The 18,477-nt window shown below is 47.7% G+C and overlaps 1 protein-coding gene across 3 annotated transcripts in view; it reads right to left on the bottom strand.

The window, feature by feature from the left end:
• Nucleotides 1-18,477, bottom strand: part of MTFR2 (mitochondrial fission regulator 2) — a 65,607-nt gene that overhangs the window by 19,809 nt on the left and 27,321 nt on the right. For all 3 annotated transcript variants that reach the window (XM_029596621.1, XM_029596619.1, XM_029596620.1), the window contains exons 5-7: nucleotides 10,443-10,567; nucleotides 5,182-5,414; nucleotides 1,382-1,670 (exon numbers count right to left, since the gene is read on the bottom strand). In XM_029596621.1, coding sequence (XP_029452481.1) covers nucleotides 1,382-1,670; nucleotides 5,182-5,414; nucleotides 10,443-10,567 — 647 coding nt within the window. The remainder of the gene's footprint in view (nucleotides 1-1,381; nucleotides 1,671-5,181; nucleotides 5,415-10,442; nucleotides 10,568-18,477) is intronic.

The following is an 18,477-nucleotide window of genomic DNA, read 5'->3' on the forward strand; positions in this document are numbered from 1 at the left end:
CTTTTCTGTGCCGTCGTTAAGTTAAATACCATCACAATGGTTTACAGGAAGTCACATAAAATAATGATGATAAATGTATAGGAACATACATTCTAGACAGGTGCCATTAAGAGTCGGAGAATGGGGAAAAGAAAGAAGAAGGGGACAGGCAGTAGAACATCTGCACACAGCACCTAATTTGTGCGCATTTTATTATTTTACCTTACTGGCAACATAAAATATACAATTTATAAAATTATACTTGTAAATAAAATGATACCTGTATAAAAGGACAAGATTTACCACATTCACTAAATAGGGCAGGGGGGAATGAAGATAAGAGGATTTACATTCAGACAACAACCAACAAGGACTGAATTGAACATTCTGGGTAAACAAATAAGCGTGGGAGTAGCTTGTTTGTTGCGCTGGTTACTACCCGAACCAATTAAGCCTGTTACTTCACTTGGAAAGCATATCCAGCGCAGCTCACTGCTTCAATGGCATGGGGAATGAAGAAAAGAGGATTTATATTCAGACAACAATCAACAAGGACTGAATTGTACAGTCTGGGTAAACAAATAAGCATGGGAGTAGCTTTCTTATTACAGCAATTACAACCCCTAACAAATTAAGCCTGATCCTTCACTTTGAATGCATATCCAGCGCAGCTCACTGCTTCAATGGCAGGGGGGGGGGGAATGAAGAAATAGGATTTACATCCAGCCAATATCTAACAAGGCATTGATCTGAGCAGTATGAGTATACAAACATTGGGGTAACTTGCTCGATATGATTGATACTACCCTCAAATATTAAGCTTTATACTTCACTTAGATGCAGCTCCAACACTGCTCTATGTATCAATGGCGGGGGTGGAAGGAAATTAGAATAAAAAAGCTACCAATAAGGGCCCTGAACTCAGCGGTCAGAGTAACAGATAAGTATGAGAAAATAAGTGTGAAAGCTCGCTGGGCAGACTGGATGGGCCTATTGGTCTTCTTCTGCCGTCATTTCTATGTAGAGGGGTGGCCCAAAATCTTAAAACCTCTGGGAGTGATTTTTTTACACTGTAGGATGGACTCCTCTACCGCCTGCTGGAAACAGAATATTGAGAGACTGCAGGTGGCCCAGGGCCTTACCAACAGTACAGTGAAACTTTTATTCTTTGTCTCCATCTGCTGATAGGGGAGGAAAAACCCAGCCATCAGGACTCGACTGGTAGACAATAAGGAAAATGTAATTTACCTTTACCTTTTGTAGTTTCTGCTGCCATATTTGCTATTATTTCACTTTTCTATGTTACGCAAATGGAGATAGCATACGACCGATTTTTCACAGATGCAACTGCCTTATCAAATCTGCACTGATAAGGAACTGATACTTTAATCAAGCAGCTTACCTTTCCACAGCACGCAAACGGATCTTACTTAGATCCTTCAGCACATCCATCATACTGGGAATGCACGCCGCCTTCTCTTTGCCAGCAGGCTCACCTGCTGCGGACCTCGTCTTGGCAACACGACGTTGCTTTATGAGGTCAACGACAGAAGAGCTGGAGTCCAAACTTGTGAATGGCACAGGAGGCGGTGGAGGTGGTGGGGCTGCAAAGTGATGAACCGGTGTTGATGTCAGCGATGGAGGAGGAAGAACACTCTTGGGACTATCAAACGAACTCAAGGAATCAAAACCTAAAACCAGATATTAAGTTTACAGGTAAAGAATTAAAGGACAAAACTTGTAAACAGTTTCCCCGGATATAATTGGATCTTTCATTTGAAAATTCATTAAAGTGACTGTTCATATACATAAGTGAGTATCACATTTTATATTTTATTCAATCAAATTTTTCCTGATCGTACATTTTATTTTATTTTTTTTGTTTTGTAAGATGGTCTTCTTAAAAAGAGAGCCTTGCTCCCACATGGAGAAATTTAGTCTTTCCTGCTAATTTCCTTGAGTCCAGCCAGACCAGTCTAGATGTATGGATCTATGCTCCCCTACCAGCAGATGGAGACAGAGAGCCACAGGTTTGCTGATGTCAACACTTAGAGAGCTCTATGTTGATCCTAATCGTGTTAATTCTACATAACAAGCTAATAATAAACTCAACGTTCCCTACGCACCCACTAAAAAGGGGCTTCCAAGGACAAAAAGCTGAATCAAAACATCCTCAATCGGAGCGACCATTATGTTAAAACCAGGCCTGTTGTGGCCAAATTGTAACTTTATATTCAGTAGGCCGTTTAGTGGACAAGTTAGCCAGATAATTTATCCAACGTCCCACTGAATATTCTTGTTTAAAGTTATCTGGCTACATATAGCCGGATAACTTTAACCCTAACTGGCCATTGACTGAATATGGCTGGTTAGACAAAGTTATCCAGCCTCATGTGGCCGGATAATTAGCTACTTACCCGGATATCTTCAGAGATATCCAGGTAAGTAGCATCCAAACAAAACAAAAAAAAAATTTGCGGGCCTCCCGGACCGATGAAAACCCCGTCACCACCACAAAATCTCTCTACCCCTTCCCCTCCTCTGCTGTCCCAAAAAGGTGGCCAAAACGTAAAAACAAACCTTTAAACTTCCACAACAATATCGCCACAGGCCCGGGAGTCCCTCCTCCCCGTTGCCTTCAAACGTGGCCCCCTTGTCTTTGCCGGGATCGTTGTGCTCTGCGATCCTGGCTTCCAGCATAGTTTAGGTATCAGTGCGCTTCTTGCATTACCCAAGACAGACTGGAAGCGGCCAGGATCGGAGAGCAAAGTGATCCCACAAGGACAAAGGGGCCAAGTTGGAAGGTGAAGAGTGGGAGGTGGGAGGCAGAAGAGGTTAATTTAAAGATATTTTTGTGGAAGTTTAAAAGCTTATTTTTAGGTTTTGGCCATTTTTTTTTGGGACAGTGGAGGAGGGGGATTGAGAAGTGGTGATGGGGAGGGTGGGCATGGGGCTTTCCTTTGTTCAAGGTGTGCTACTTACTCTGATATCTCTGAAGATATACGGATAAGAAGCTAGTTATTTGGACTACCTCCGGTAAAAGCCTGTAAGACAATTGCTTATTTGTGGAACTGGAGACTAAGTCCCTAAGCCTTCATTGGGAACTCTTGAGTACCACCAGAGTATCCCCTGAACGTCTGTCGCTGCCCCCTTCTCAAGGATGAGATTTGACAAAGGGACAACCATGCTGAGTGGCCACAGCCTTATTAGGCCTATAATGTCTCAACTCCTCAACACAACTTCTAGCTGGAATCCCCCGGGAAGCCTGGGAGACCTGCACTCTTCCAGACCTTTAACTAGCTTGTCAAGATCTTCTCTAAGAAGAAACTGTCCCTTAAAGGGAGCTTAGTGAGATGGAAGTTTAATGAGATGAATCTTGAGTGCTAGGTCTGCTGCTCGTTTCTAAACCTTAACACCACAGTGGCCATACTCCATGTTGAAGCCCAAATAAGGTCATATCAGGCATCAGCTAGAAAGGTAGTATCTGGCTCCAGCTGGGCTGCCTCTTACAACTCTGCTCCCAAATTCCTTAACAAACTTTCCTGGAGTTACTGAGACAACTGCAGGCATGCCCCTAAGCCACTGAAGACTGCCGCTTGCAGTACCAGACTGGACATCTCAAAGGGGAATAGCAGTCTGCCTGATGATTGTACAAACCAGCGTGGCCACCCAAGGGGCCTTTAACTACTCCCCCCCGTAAGTAAGCAAAGGATAAAGCTTCTCCATAGATTTGCCCACCTTAAAACCAGTGTCAGGACAATCCCATTCAGAAGAGATTAATTCCTTGGTAGATTTCCTCAGTTCTACCATGATAAATCATAAGTATCCCTGTTCTCTCTATCTTCTTATTCTCCATAATGTTCAAGACCTGCTGCTTCTCCCTAAACAAAATCACCAAATATTCATCCTCATCACCGTCACACCTCTGGCTTTCCTAGATCTATAGGACACTTCCTCTTCGGGGTCCCAGTCTTCCTTCTCCCTCCAGGCCCGTTTCCTTATTTGCAGCCAGAGGCAGAGAAAGACTCGCCCCTGCATTCTGGTCCTAACAGGAAGCCCGTTGTAGCAAAAGACGTTCTGGGGAAAGGAAGGAAGCTACTACTGAAGGTGAAAAGGTGGAAACAGTAAGGGCGCTCATGGATTCCTTCAAAATCACACTGCTGAAGGGAAAATGTCTGTCTAGAGAAATAACAGGAGGCGTAAATTACAGGAGGCCCTATATCTGCCACGTGGCTCCAAAATGGTTGCCACTCCCACCCTGGCTGAACGCGTGCTCTCGAAAACCAGCCCCAACATTGAAAAATCTCCCCCGTGAGGCGGTTCTGTACCGATCACCTCTCCCCCTCCTCCAGCCCTGCCTGTGAGCTGCACCCCACTCGCACAGAAGAGGCTGCTGCACACTCCAGGGCCTTCCCCCCACGACAAGCACTCACTGCTAACTGCAGAACGGACAAACGTTCCACACTGCTCTGCAGATCTCTCCTCCACCTGCTTCATCTACACAAACCTGGCTCTGCTCGACTTCTTTTTTTCACGTCTTAGAGGCAGGGGTGGATTTAAGATGGTGCTGCCCATTTGCGGCGTGCCAGCACTCTACCCTAAAGCAAAACGGAAGCAGATGTTTGGCACCCTAGGCAGCTGCCTCTGCCTAAACCCTGGCCCTTCTCAGAGGAGGGAGAAAAGCTGAGAAGGTGGTAGGAAACAACCAAGGTGGTGCAGGGGTGCGTGTTGGGGGTGGGGATGTGGCAAGACAAGAAATCCATAGCCCCCAGTTTGGACTCCCCCGAATCCCCTGGGAACCCCCCCCCCCCCCCTCATTCTAGGCTATGCTCAGATTAGAGAGAGGATCAAATTCAAGAGCGGCCAGGCCTCTTCTAAATTCCTCTTCACCGGGCCTAGGCCTGGCTCTGCCTCTCAGTATGGGATGCTTGCCTGTCACCTGCTGGAGATAACACTGGCAGGCTGGGGTCAGCGTGGACCTTATAAGGGGGTGACATCAGCAAACCTTTTGCTCTGTCTCCATCTGCTGGCAGGAGAGCATAAACCCATGCGTTTGGACTATAGGAATGCATTGCTTAGGGAGCAGGTGCACAGCCCGGCCTAAACTAGTGCGACAGAATACTTAGAGGGAAAGAGACAAGGATTCGCTAAAATATAGGAAAAAGCAGCAATAAATTCCCGTCTTCACCATTTCAGACTTACAAGGATTATTGCTTCTCGTTTCCTGCACCGCAACAATTGCGGCGATCTGGGCGCGGAGCTGCGCAAGTTCACACTCCAGGGAGGCAATTTTCTGGAGCGCTTGTGCATTCACGGGAAGGGGACCGCTGGCTACCGCTCCGTCTCCAGGGAACGCAGGCGTGGCCGACGCGTCTGCAGGCACCGGCGGCGGGGACGAGAGCTCTCTCTCACCGTCTTTCACCACTGCCTCGTTTCTGCAAGCAAGGTTTGTAAAAAAAAAAAAAAAGAAAAAAGAAAAAAAGAAGGCAAGGTTTCAGACAAAACGTTCGGTGTGCCAAACGCTCTCCTCTTCACGGCATTAGATTAGAAAATATTTTGAAGTAGACGTTATTAGGAGAAACTCCCACTTTTACTAATATCTTAAAGCACTATGTTAGAGGCCACTCAAAAATCACTCGTCCTCAACCAGCTCAATATCCTCCAAAAAGATAACAGTCACGTCCTTTTCATTTTTTTTTTATTCAATATTCAAAACTCCAGCATAAGTCCAACAAAAGATATCTTCGTTTCACCTTATAAAAAGGCTTCCTCGGGGACTGAGTGTTACCAAAGTTGTTTAACTTCCATGTACATTTCACCTTACTCAGGGACTGAAGGTATTCAAAGCTGCTCGACTTCCATATCCATTCACTCATATAGCTTTGAATACCTTCAGTCCCTGAGGAAGCCTTTTTGTAAGGTGAAACAAAGATATCTTTTGTTGGACCTATGCTGAGAGGACCCATGTTGAGAGGTAGTTAAATGGATCCACGTTGATACGTAGTTTAAAAAAACCCGGACTTATGAAAATAAACGATTTGGGAATTATTGTAACCCATGTATATTGTTAATTTAAGTGTAAGTTGTTTTTAAACAAAATAATAATGGGTATGTGTGGTTAGCTTAGATTTTAGAGTGTCTATATAGGTGAGTGTGTTACCTTGCTTAATAAAAGTTATACACTTTGTGAATGTGTTATCTCTCTGTTGTGCGATATATCTACAAGTAAACAAGGGAGTATTTATAGCTGTGACCCTCTCTGTTAATTTACCCTACTGAGCATGTGCAGCTGTAGTTATCACACTGCTCCCTAGGCAGAGTCCCTCAGTCCATGATATAGCTAATACATGGAGAAACCAACTCCCAGGGGAGGCAGGTGGGTTTCGTGAGGACTAGCATCCCGCTGTCCTGTGAGAACAAATGTTACAGGTAAGCAACTCTGCTTTCTCAGAGGATAAGCAGGATGGCAGTCCTCACATACGGGTGAATCCCAAGCTATAGCCTATCCAATCAGGACAAAGCCAGAAACCGCACCGTGCTGAAAGCACCACTTCTCTCCCTTTTGCCTCTGAGGCAGCCGACCCATAAAGGGGTCTAGGTGGGAAAAAAAGAGTTGGGTTCCAAAAGAGAAAACCATAGAAATGACTGAGATACAAAACCCCAATGTGTAACAGAGGCGCTGAAGGCAGGGGAGTGATGCAAGTGCCAGCAAGAAAAACTCCGCATCACGGAAAACGTTACAAGCAGGGATTCGGATCAGAAAACCCTGACGACAGTAGGTCTAGAACCTCCTGGATACAGGATGAAGACCGCATAGTTTCCTTCGTTGTTACAAGACAACTGAAAAACCAACTGGGGCCTGAGAGCTCCTCCAGAAAGAAACTGCGGTCCACCGACAAGAGAAGAATAGAATGCATTTACAGACGTGTACCCCATGTTTGGCTGATAGGCACAATGGGCAGAAACACGCAAGCAACGCTTGGAAGAAGAATCAGCAACAATGGCAGGGTCTACGTCGGACCCTACGAGCCAAAGCACCAGACATAGCTGACCATGCAGGACAGCATCGAGAGGGTCAGGGGATGAAAGGCAATCCTTGAATGGGATCGCTAGCCCAAACCCCCGAGCAGGGAGATATAAAGCAAGGCCTGAAGCTCACCCACACTACACCCTGGTCAAGGACAGGGCTATCCATCCTGTGTACAGGATGGTTCAGGTGAGCAGGAAGGCACTTTGGACAACCTAGTGAAGTGAGAAAAGCTAAAGGCAGTACTGGCCAGAACTTGGCGTATCTTTCCCTGCAGGTATACACTAAGATATACCATGAATGCCCTACTTCTCCTCCCCTCCCCTCGAAATTCCAACTGGAACTCAGAAGGAGCAAAAAACACAAGGAGGCAGACCGCAGGACTACAAGGGTAAGAACAACTCTCTAGGTTGTATCTTGCGTCTCTAAGCGAATAACTCACTGCCGATTCCAGTAGGGAGTTAACCCACAGAGATAGAGCCCTCAGCCTGCTTGGAACAGCTGAAACTGAGAGCAAACCCCCAGGGAGGAAATCCAGAAACACTCCACTAAGAGATGGGAAGCCGGGTGCCGCAAGTGCAGACCTCTGTCGAACAGGATATCTTCACCAACCTGGAAACCCTAAGGGTACAAGGAAAGGGTCAGTGTGATCTTGGAACAGACTACTCACGAACCTGGCTTAGGTATTAATACCTCAGCCATGATTACATCTACTTCCCCCAAGGAAGCACGCGGTCCAGTAAATGGAATAATCGTTGCATGAACCAGGACCCTACTGTCCGCAGACAGGGTTATTCCTAAAATGGGGAAGTATAGCTTGCAAGCCACTGCAACCAAAGAGCAGTAACTCTGTTGTGGGATCAATTCCCTCAGCCATAGATATGACGATAAGTTGAAAGGCATACTTGCCAATTAGATGGACTAGAACCCTCCTCACTGACCGGCCGGAGTGCGCTCCGGAGCGCACTGTTAGCCGGCATTTGGACGCGCTAGCTTTACCCCTTATTCAGTAAGGGGTAATAGCACGTCCAAAACGCGCAGCCAACCCTCCCTCAAACCTAATAGCGCCCGCAACATGCAAATGCATGTTGTGGGCGCTATTAGTCATTCCCGCGCGATTCAGAAAGCAAAATGTGCAGCCAAGCCGCATATTTTGCTTTCAGAAATTAGTGCCTACCCAAAGGACGGCGCTAATTTCTCTGGGCACTGGGAAAGTGCACAGAAAAGCAGTAAAAACTGCTTTTCTGTGCACCCTCTGACTTAATATCATGGCGACATTAAGTCAGAGGTCCCGAAAGTTTAAAAAAGTAAAAAATTTAAAAAAAAAAAAAAAAATTTAAAATGGGCCCGCGGCTGTCGGGTCGAAAACCGGACGCTCAATTTTGCCGGCGTCCGGTTTCCGAGCCCATGGCTGTCAGCGGGCTCGAGAACAGACGCCGGCAAAATTGAGCGTCGGCTGTCAAACCCGCTGACAGCCGCCGCTCCGGGCCAGAAGGAGGCGCTAGGGACGCGCTAGTGTCCCTAGTGCCTCTTTTTATTGCCGGGCCTAATTTAAATAAATTAAGATACTGTATCACGCGCACAGGAGAGAGCGCGCCGGGAGAGCGGGCATTCGCTACCGCTCGACTGGCTTTCAGAGCCCGTAAGGAACCAAAAGCGGCCAACAGTTAGAAGCAGTGACAACCCTTCTCCAGGAAACTGAGAATATTGTGGGGGTGGACAATTGAGCATCCAGAGCGGAACCCATAGGGTTACCCTGGAACCCAGTTGAATCTCCCTTTCCTGAAGGGACAGGAAAGCAACAGTAATCGGGGCCTCCCTTCCCCAAAAAACCTTTCAATTCTCCAGTTGAGAGCCGTTACAATCGCTGACTGCTAAGGTTCAGAAGCGACCAATCTGCCACCGGCAGCTACCCTCAGATGGGGAGGTAACACCATGGTAATCAATGGAGGGACCCCCAGCAAAAATGGTCCAAAGACCACCACTGCTGTCCCCCAGTCCTGGCACCAATTGAAGGAATCTAGGCTCCAGTTTGGCGATAACCTGTAAGGGATGGAGCCCCCTAGCAGCTTCCCCACAAAGGGGGGGGGGGGGGGATTTGTGACCCTGGAGGGGCCAAAGGACATATTCCTCTTCTGAGGAAGACGACTCCCGATACTACCCTCCTGGTGTCTGCTCCCCTAAGGGTTTGACCAGGAATACAGCCTTAGGTCAGTCCTGTGGCTGTGGCGGCACAGCCTCTTGTGTTCATCATGTAGGAAAGACTCCCACACACCGTAGAGGGCAACTTGAAGAATAGAGCCCTCCACTGTAAAAGCACACTGACCAGTACTCGTACGGTGGTATCCCGTCTTACGGACGGTGGCCCGCCTACGAACCCACCCGCCATGCTTGTGGGTAGAATCTCATGGCACAGCAAGGACTGAGCACCGCCTGTTAAGAGTTAGTGACCGCATGCTGCCAAAAAAGCAATCGCGCCTTCTTCGCCAGTGCTCCCCAACACTTTGTGGTGCAGAACAGACGAGGAGGCCGATACCCTGAAGCGACAATGGCAGAACCCCGGCATGGCTGAGTACTGCACAGATAGGGAGAATGCCACCTGTCCCATAGCTTGAGCTCTGGAGCTGGACGCACCGCACACACGGACGATCCAGCAGAGGGAAGACTTAACGCACAAAGCTGCGTGAAAAATGCCGCCGCAGCCTACCACGCAGTGCACAGGAATAAAGCCTAACCTACCAGGGCCGCTCAACCCGCCAGGCTGCCCATGGGAGCGGGAACTAATGTCAGAATGGCACACCGAGCTCGGAGACCGGAAGAAGACTTAAAAAAAACCCCTCTACACTGTCTCTGCCTGTTTTCTTTTCTTTTTTTAAACTTACCAGAGTTCAGCCTTTACCAGCTGAGTATAGAGACGGTCTCCGGCTGTGGGGGGGGGGGGGGGGGGGGGGGGGGGGCGGGGAGGGGAAGAGGGCATCTGCCATCACCACCACATTTGGCTGCCTGTACCCGCTGCCTTTAAGGTGTACAATCAGCTAAGTCCACGCTGATGAACCAGCTACCGGACCAAGGCACATGGTATTACCGCAGGAGAGCGGGGCACATTTATTTTCCTAATTTCTCCTTTTTCAAAATGAAGCAATCCCCAGTAGGGAGATGCACATCCACCATCTGCTGGAGACAGAGAACACTGGCAGGCTGAGGTCACTGCAGGGATATCTCTCTCTCTCTCTCTATCTACTGTGAGGTCAGCTTGCTCCAACTGCATCTGCTGGCAGAGGACATAACCCACTGGTCCTGAGTCCATCTAGGAAAATACCTGTTAAATTCTGAAGGCTTTCTGCTGTGAAACAGAATTTTTGGGAAAAAAAAAAAAAATAAAGCCTCATGACTTTGTTATCTTAGTCATGTCTCATCCTAAACAATAGTCAGTTACCTAAATCTAGTATAAGTTTCCTCTTCATAATTTGCCACCCACATGACATCGGCAAGAGAGGGAATGACAGGGTTGGTAAGAATTCCACGTTCATCGTAGTCGCCAACATCGAGGCCTAGGGTGCACTGAAAGAAGACAGAACGAAGAAGTTCAGTTTGAAAGATACAAATCTGGTACAAGAAATACACCAAAGTATGTTGATAGACTTCGGGATTAATTTGGAATAACTGTACAGGTGCAATAATTGTAGGTTGGCTGCATGCTTGGAGATATGCAGATGAAACTCAAGTCTACACATACAGTATGTGTGTTCCCTCTCTCTGTCCAGCTCCACTGCACAACAGCCCATTCCTGCCACCGCTAAATCTAGTTGCCTAGTGAAAAACATGGCGGCTAAACTTAGTTCCCTGTACGTACCAGGATCAGTCCAGACAGGTGGATTTTGCATCCCTACCAGCAGATGGAGGCAGAGAACTAAAAACTTTGAGGCACTGCTACATAACCAAGAGTGCCACCCTCAGTATTGACCTGTACCCAAGACACCCTCAGAGTAACAACTCCTCAACAACTCCACAACCCCCTAAATAAGGGTGAATGCCAAACCCAAAGCTGGAGCCCCCAAACAGAAAACCACAAATCAACCCAAGGGACTAACCACAACCTGGCAAACATCTATAGGTTCTGTAGCTATACATTCTGACAGCTTTTCCTAGTAAGTATCCCAGAACATGGACTTGCTGTAACAATCTGGAGAACATTAAGGAAATTAGCAGGTAAGAACCAAATTTTCCTTTCCTATTCGTACCCTAGATCAGTCCAGACAAGTGGGATGTACCAAAGCATCCCTACACTGGGCTGGCCTGAGAAAAGTCCCCTCTCAACACACTTTCACCAACTTTCCTTGAGCCTGAACATCTAAACGGTAACAGCAAGATAAAGTGTGAAGAGAAGACCACATCACCACTCTAAAATCTCCTGCAGCGACACTGACACTCAGCCCACAACAGTGTCTGCACTCTAGAATAGGCTGAAATAGCAGCTTCCTTCAGCCAATGCACTATCATGCCCTTGGAGACCTTGCATACATTTCCAAACAATACAAAGAAATGATCCGACTGCCGAAAACTGTTTGTGACCTTTGACTCCGGCGGCTCAGACCAATTTGGGAAGGCAGGAGCTCGACAGTCTGATTCAGGTGAAATGAAGATAGCACCTGTGCATAAAGACACCCCCTCATCCAAAATCTTCAGAAATGTTCCCTACAGGACAAAGCCTGCAGCTCCGAGATCCTTCTGAATGAACAAATAGTCACCAAAAATACCACCTTCAGTAGGAGGTCCTTTAACGACGCCTTCCTCAACAGCTCAAAACGGAGGCCCACAAAGCACATGCAAGACCAAAGTTTAAACTCCATGCACCGGTGGCTACAGATGCTTGATCCCCTTCAAAAAGCTCACAACATTTGGATGTGAGGCCAATTACCTTTTCGCTGGAGTATACCTCTGAGACATCCCAAGGCTGCCACCTGAACCCAAAAGGAATCGTAAACTAAGTCTTTGAAAATCATGGGTTCAGAGTATCATTTTTGTCACAACCGCTTGCTCTCTAGTCACGAGACCAAAGTGATCTGCCTGATCCGAGAAAATAGGAACTTGCCTTATAGCCCCTGCAAATGAGCCAATATCAGGGATCCATCAATTGCGTGCTGAACCAGAACCGCAAACCACAGATGACACAGCCTCTCCGGCACCTCCAGGCTCAGATGCCTCTCGATGCGTCTAAATACTTGACCTGCTAATGATCATGGAGAGAACATGCACAGCAGGATCCTTGTCGGCCATAGAAGAACTCGAGCATCTATGCCCTTAGCTGCAACCTATTGTCTATGGCTGAAGAAATTTGCTGCTTTTGTGTTGCTCCTTGACAACATCAGATCCAGAAAGGGTCTGCCCCAACAAGACTGGATAAAGCCGAAGGCCTTCAACAGCTCCCATTCTCCCGGATCCAACTTTTGCCTGCTGATAGTCTGCTTGCACAATGTCCACTCCTACAACATGTGAAATTGGAAATGTGAAGTGGCTATCCTCTGCAAATGTCGCTCTGCCCAGGCAAAAAGGTCATGGACTCCTTGGGCAACCACACGATTCTTTGAGACAAAAAGGTGATTGATATAAGCCACCGTTGTCGCATTGTCCAAAAATTCTCTGATCATATGACCTCGGACTTGTGGAAGGAATTCCACCAACACCCTGCACACTGCTCTCATTTCCAAGCGATTGACGGAGCAGTATACTTTCACTAGCTACCACAGTCCTTGTGCCATCCTTTCTTGACAAATCACCAACCCCAACCCTTGAGGTTGGCATCTGTGATCCCTATATAACCTAGGCCGGAACCTCTAGGCCCATCCCTTTCCCCAAATTGGGCTGACACAGCCACCATGAGAGACTGGACTTGGAAATACCCTGTAGTGGTAAAAGCTGATAAAACTCCTCAATTAACAGATTCCAGTGTGACAGCAACACCCCCTGTAGAGGGGGCATGTGGGCAAAAGCCCATGGCATCAAATTCAACGTAGATGCCATTGAACCCAGGACCTGAAGTTAATCCCAAGCCCAGGGCACTGGCCTCCGCAAAATCCGCACCACCTGGGATTGTAACTTCTGAATCCTCTCCAAGGTGAGAAACACTCTGCCGAGCTGAGTATCGAACTTCGGCCCCAAGTATGCCAGCATCTGGGTAGGGCTCAAGTGACTGCCAAATTCACCATCCAGCTCAAGGACCCGCAACATATCCACCACAGACTGCCAGCAAACCTCTTCCAATTTCCCCTCTGAATCCCCTCCCTGAGGAGAGCCGCTGCTGCTGCCACCACCACCTTTGGGAACGTGTCAGGTGCAGTTGCCAAACCGAACAGGAGGGCCTGAAACTGGAAATGTTACCCCAGAACCATAACACGAAGGAACTTTGATGCTCTTCCCGATTGGGTATGTGGCAGATAGGCTTCTGTCAAGTCCAGCGAGAGCCGAAAAACTCCACACGACGAACTGCTGCTATCACAGTCCGCAAGATTTCCATAAGGAAAAAGAGGAAACTCGCAGTAGCACATTTCACCTTTTGTAGATCGAGGATGGGACGAAAGGCTCCTTTCTTTTTTGGCATGAAAGATGCAGCTGCAAAGGTTAAAAGTGTACAACAGGCATGGACATTGTTTAAAAATACGTTAGAAGCGCATTAAGAAAGGTGGGAGGAAGGCAAAACGATTACCGGCATGGTTAAACAGTGAGGTGAAAGAGGCTATTTTAGCCAAAAAAACATCCTTCAAAAACTGAAAGAAGGATCCATTGGAAGATAATAGGAAAAAGCATAAGCATTGGCAAGTTAAGTGTAAAAACATTGATAAGGCAGGCTAAGAGAAAATTTGAAATGAAGATGGCTGTAGAGGCAAAAACTCATAATAATTTTTAAAAATATATCCGAAGCAAGAAACCTGTGAGGGAGTCGGTGGGACCGTTAGATGATTGAGGGGTTAAAGGGGCTCTTAGGGAAGATAAAGGCCATTGCAGAAAGACTAAATGAATTCTTTGCTTCAGTGTTTACTAATGAGGATGTTTGGGAGATACCAGTTCCGGAGATGGTTTTCAGGGGTGATGAGTCAGACGAACTGAACCAAATCACTGTGAACCTGGAAGATGTAGTAGGCCAGATTGACAAACTAAAGAGCAGCAAGTCACCTGGACCGGATGGTATGCAGCCTAGGGTTCTGAAGGAACTAAAAAATGAAATTTTAGATCTATTAGTTAAATTTTGTAACCTATCATTAACATTTTCCATTGTACCTGAAGACTGGAGGGTGGCCAATATAAGCCCAATATTTAAAAAGGGCTCCAGGGCAATCCAGGAAACTATAGACCAATGAGCCTGACTTCAGTGCTGGGAAAAATAGTGGAAACTATTCTAAAGATCAAAATCACAGAGCATATAGAAAGACATGGTTTAATGTAACACAGTAAACATGGATTTACCCAAGGGAAGTCTTTTCTCACAAATCTGCTTCATTTTTTTGAAGGTGTTAATAAACATGTGGATAAAGGTGAACTGGTAGATGTAGTGTACTTGGATTTTCAGGAAACTAAAATGTCATGGGATAGGAGGCGGTGTCCTTTCGTGGATTAAACTGGTTGAAAGACAGGAAACAGAGTAGGATTAAAATGGTCAATTTTCTCAGTGGAAAAGTGTAAACAGTGGAGTAGCTCAGGGATCTGTACTTGGACCGGTGCTTTTCAATATATAAAAATGATCGGGAAAGGAATAAAACAAGTGAGATAATCAAATTCGCAGCTGATACAAAATTATTCAGAGTAGTTAAGTCCACAAGCGGATTGTGATAAATTGCAGGAGGACCTTGCAAGACTGGAAGATTGGGCATCCAAATGGCAGATGAAATTTAATGTGGACAAGTGCAAGGTATTGCATATAGGGAAAAATAACCCTTGCTGTAGTTACACAATGTTAGGTTCCATATTAGGAGCTACCACCAGGAAAAAGATTTAGGCATCCTAGTGGATAATACTTTAAAATCGTCGGCTCAGTGTGCTGCAGCAGTCAAAAAAGCAAACAATGGTAGGCATTATTAGGAAGGGAATGGTGAATAAAACAGAAAATGTCATAATGCCTCTGTATTGCTCCATGGTGAGACCACACCTTGAATACTGTGTACAATTCTGGTCCCACATCTCAAAAAAGATATAGTTGCGATGGAGAAGGGTGACCAAAATGATAAAGGAGATGGAACAGCTCCCCTATGAGCAAAGGCTAAAGATGTTAGGGCTGTTCAGTTTGGAGAAGAGACGGCTGAGGGGGGATATGATGGAGGAGTTTAAAATCCTGAGAGGTTTAGAACAGGTAAATATGAATTAGTTATTTACTCTTTCGGACAATAGAAGGATTAAGGGGCACTTCATGAAGTTAGCAAGTAGCACATTTAAAACTAATCGGAGAAAATTATTTTTCACTCAATGCACAATTAAACTCTGGAATTTGTTGCCAGAGGATGTGGTTAGTGCAATTAGTGTAGCTGGGTTTAAAAAAGGTTTGGATAAGTTCTTGGAGAAGTCCATTAACTGCTATTAATCAAGTTTACTTAGGGAATAGCCACTGCTATTACTGGCATCAGTAGCATGGGATCTTCTTAGTGTTTGGGTACTTGCCAGGTACTTATGGTCTGGATTGGCCACTGTTGGAAACAGGATGCTGGGCTTGATGGACCCTTGGTCTGACTCAGTATGGCAATTTGTGTTCTTATGAGTTCCTCCCTTGACCTCGCTCCCTGGCCACCACTGGTTCTATCATGGTAGCAACTGAAGGTGACACAAAGTGTCCTGAATTGCCACTTGCTTGCCTCAGACACTGCAATGAGACACCACGAAAGCTTCCATGATGGGGCGAAAAAATTCTGAAGAAGAGCCATCCCTTATTACCTCTAGGACCCATTAGTCTGAGGTATTCCTGCTCCTCTCTTCGTAAAACTGTGATAGACGGCCTTCCACCGCCATCTCGAGAGAGTGGACCAGACTGGCTTCATTGTGAAACCTTACTGCCGCCGGCCCCCTGGTCGGAGCCCTCTCAGGGAAGTGTATGGGGGCCTCGAAAGGACTTCTACCTACCGGACCCCTGGTTCTGCCCGAAAGACAGTGCAGAATCCTTACTGGGACGAAAACAGTCGCACCTCCCGAAAACTAGAGTGAGGCGGAAAAGGCTTCCTGACTTTCATCTTATCCTCCGGCAGCTTATTCCCTTTAGACTCCCCCCAAACCTTCATCAATTGTTTCAGGTCCTCCCCGAACAAAAACTTTCTTCCCTTTAAAGGGAAGATTACAGAACTGAGACTTGGACCACATATCAGCAACCAATTCTGCAACTCCAGCAGACGTCGCACCAAGACCTCCGCTATGATATTCCTGGCTCAAGTCGCAAAGCGCAGCAGCCTCATATGCAATCCCGGCCTCCACCTGAGGGGCCTGGCTGTCAACCCCAGCGTCTGCTGAGACTTCTCGACCCAGCATAAACAGGCCCCCTGCATCAGATATCCGCAGATTGCTGCTCGCGCCCTTAGCGCCGAGACGTCAAACATCTTCTCCCGATGAATCTATGGCTTATGGTCCTGTACGCACTTTAACGCTATCAAACCCGCAACCAAAATGGTCGTCTTGTTAGTGATCGCCAAGACTGAAGCCTGCACCTTCAGCAGTCCCAGCAGCTGCAAGATACCCTCTGAGAGGGGGATACAACTTTGCTCCAGCTCCAGCCACCTTGGGGCTCATCTCCAGGAAGTCCCATTCCTTTTATACCTGCTTCTTAATCCTTTTAGGGAGAGGAAAGGCTTTTGGTGCGCCCCGGAGTCCAACCAACACCGGATCCACCCCTTCCTTGTCGGATTCCTCCTGGGCCACCTTAATACCCAGCTCCTTCCAAACATGGGAAATAAGGGGCCTGAACGTCTCCTTACGGAACAGACGAACCACCCGCGGGTCATCTCCCTCCGTTATCAGGCTCTCTTCCGGATCAGCCATGTCCTCCTGATCGACATCCGCCGTGAGAGCTGCTGGGTCCATCCTGATCCACCCCTGGACCAACCCCAAGACCATCTTCTGGGTCATCCAGGTCTGACTCATTTCAGCCACCAGGCCCCTCAGGATGGCCCAAGTCAGCTGGCGAAGGAGATTCCCCGACCCCTTGGGCCAAGGAGCCCCTCAGCCTCTTAAATGCCCTTTTATAGCCAGCGCTTTTCCTGGTTAAACAAGACAAAATCTGAGGAAAACTTCATGTCATCCTCTCCTCTGTCCGGCCCAGAGCTCGCATCTTCTGTCCCCGCTCATCGACGAGATAACCAGAGACAACAGGGGAGGGGGGTCCCTGGGCGGCCAGGAGTCAGACGCCTTCTAGGCTGCAGCCCTTCTCCTGCCTGACCCCCAGTATTGATCCTGACAGGGCCTTGGGGACCCTGTGGCTCTCCTACCAGCTTCGCTTGCCCTGGAGAGCGGATCTCCTCTGGAAAAGACTCGAGGCAGAGCGCCGCTGCATTCAGCTGTCCCTGAGCCCGGCTGCCAGCCCGACCAGCTTTCCCGTGCTGGGAAACCGCCTGTCGGTACCATCTTGTCTTCAACGTGGCTGGGCCTGCTGCAGAGGCACAGAAGCCGCAGGATAGCAGCATGCGGGAGAGATGGGGGGGGAACACTGCCCAATGCAGCCTCCAGCTCCCCGAGCAGCCCAAAGCCCTCCCCATGCTGGGAAGTCACTGCTGGAGCCATCTTGTATCAACGCGGCTGGGCCTGCTGCAGAGGCACAGAAGCCACGCGATCACGGCACGAGGGGGAACACGGCCCAACCAGCGTCTGGCTCCCCGAGCAGCCCGAAGCTGTGAACAGAGGAGCTACACTGCCCCCCCCCCCCCCCTTTCCCAGCCCAGGCCTGTCCAAACAGCTGCCGAGAGAAAAATTTAACACTTTTTTTTTTTTTTTTTTTTAAAGAAACAGCAGCCACAGCAAAGGAAGAAATTCAAGCAAAAACAACAAAAAAAAGAAAAGGAATACTTCCCTGCTGCTGGCAACACCTCTGGGAAGGAGCCTTCAGGGGATAAGAGGGAACCAGGCCCCCTGGATCTGCTGAAGGCTAAAGCTGATCAGGGATAACCCCTCACCCCACCCCTGGTCCGGCTCAACCTGAGGGATGGCCCGCAACGGAACCTAACACCTCAGAGCGTCTTCTAACTTCTCTTCTTCTGTCCCGTCTTTATTTCTTCTTAACTGCAGGTCTGCACCTCTGCCATCTGCCGGAGACAGAGAAATACTGAAGGACTGCAGGTGGCACTCTCGGTTACGTAGCAGTGCCTCAAAGCTTTTAGTTCTCTGCCTCCATCTGCTGGAGACAGAGAAATACTGAGGGACTGCAGGTGGCACTCTCGGTTACGTAGCAGTGCCTCAAAGCTTTTAGTTCTCTGCCTCCATCTGCTGGAGACAGAGAAATACTGAGGGAC

Source organism: Rhinatrema bivittatum, chromosome 3 (assembly GCF_901001135.1).
Source record: "Rhinatrema bivittatum chromosome 3, aRhiBiv1.1, whole genome shotgun sequence".
Classification (NCBI taxonomy): domain Eukaryota; kingdom Metazoa; phylum Chordata; class Amphibia; order Gymnophiona; family Rhinatrematidae; genus Rhinatrema; species Rhinatrema bivittatum.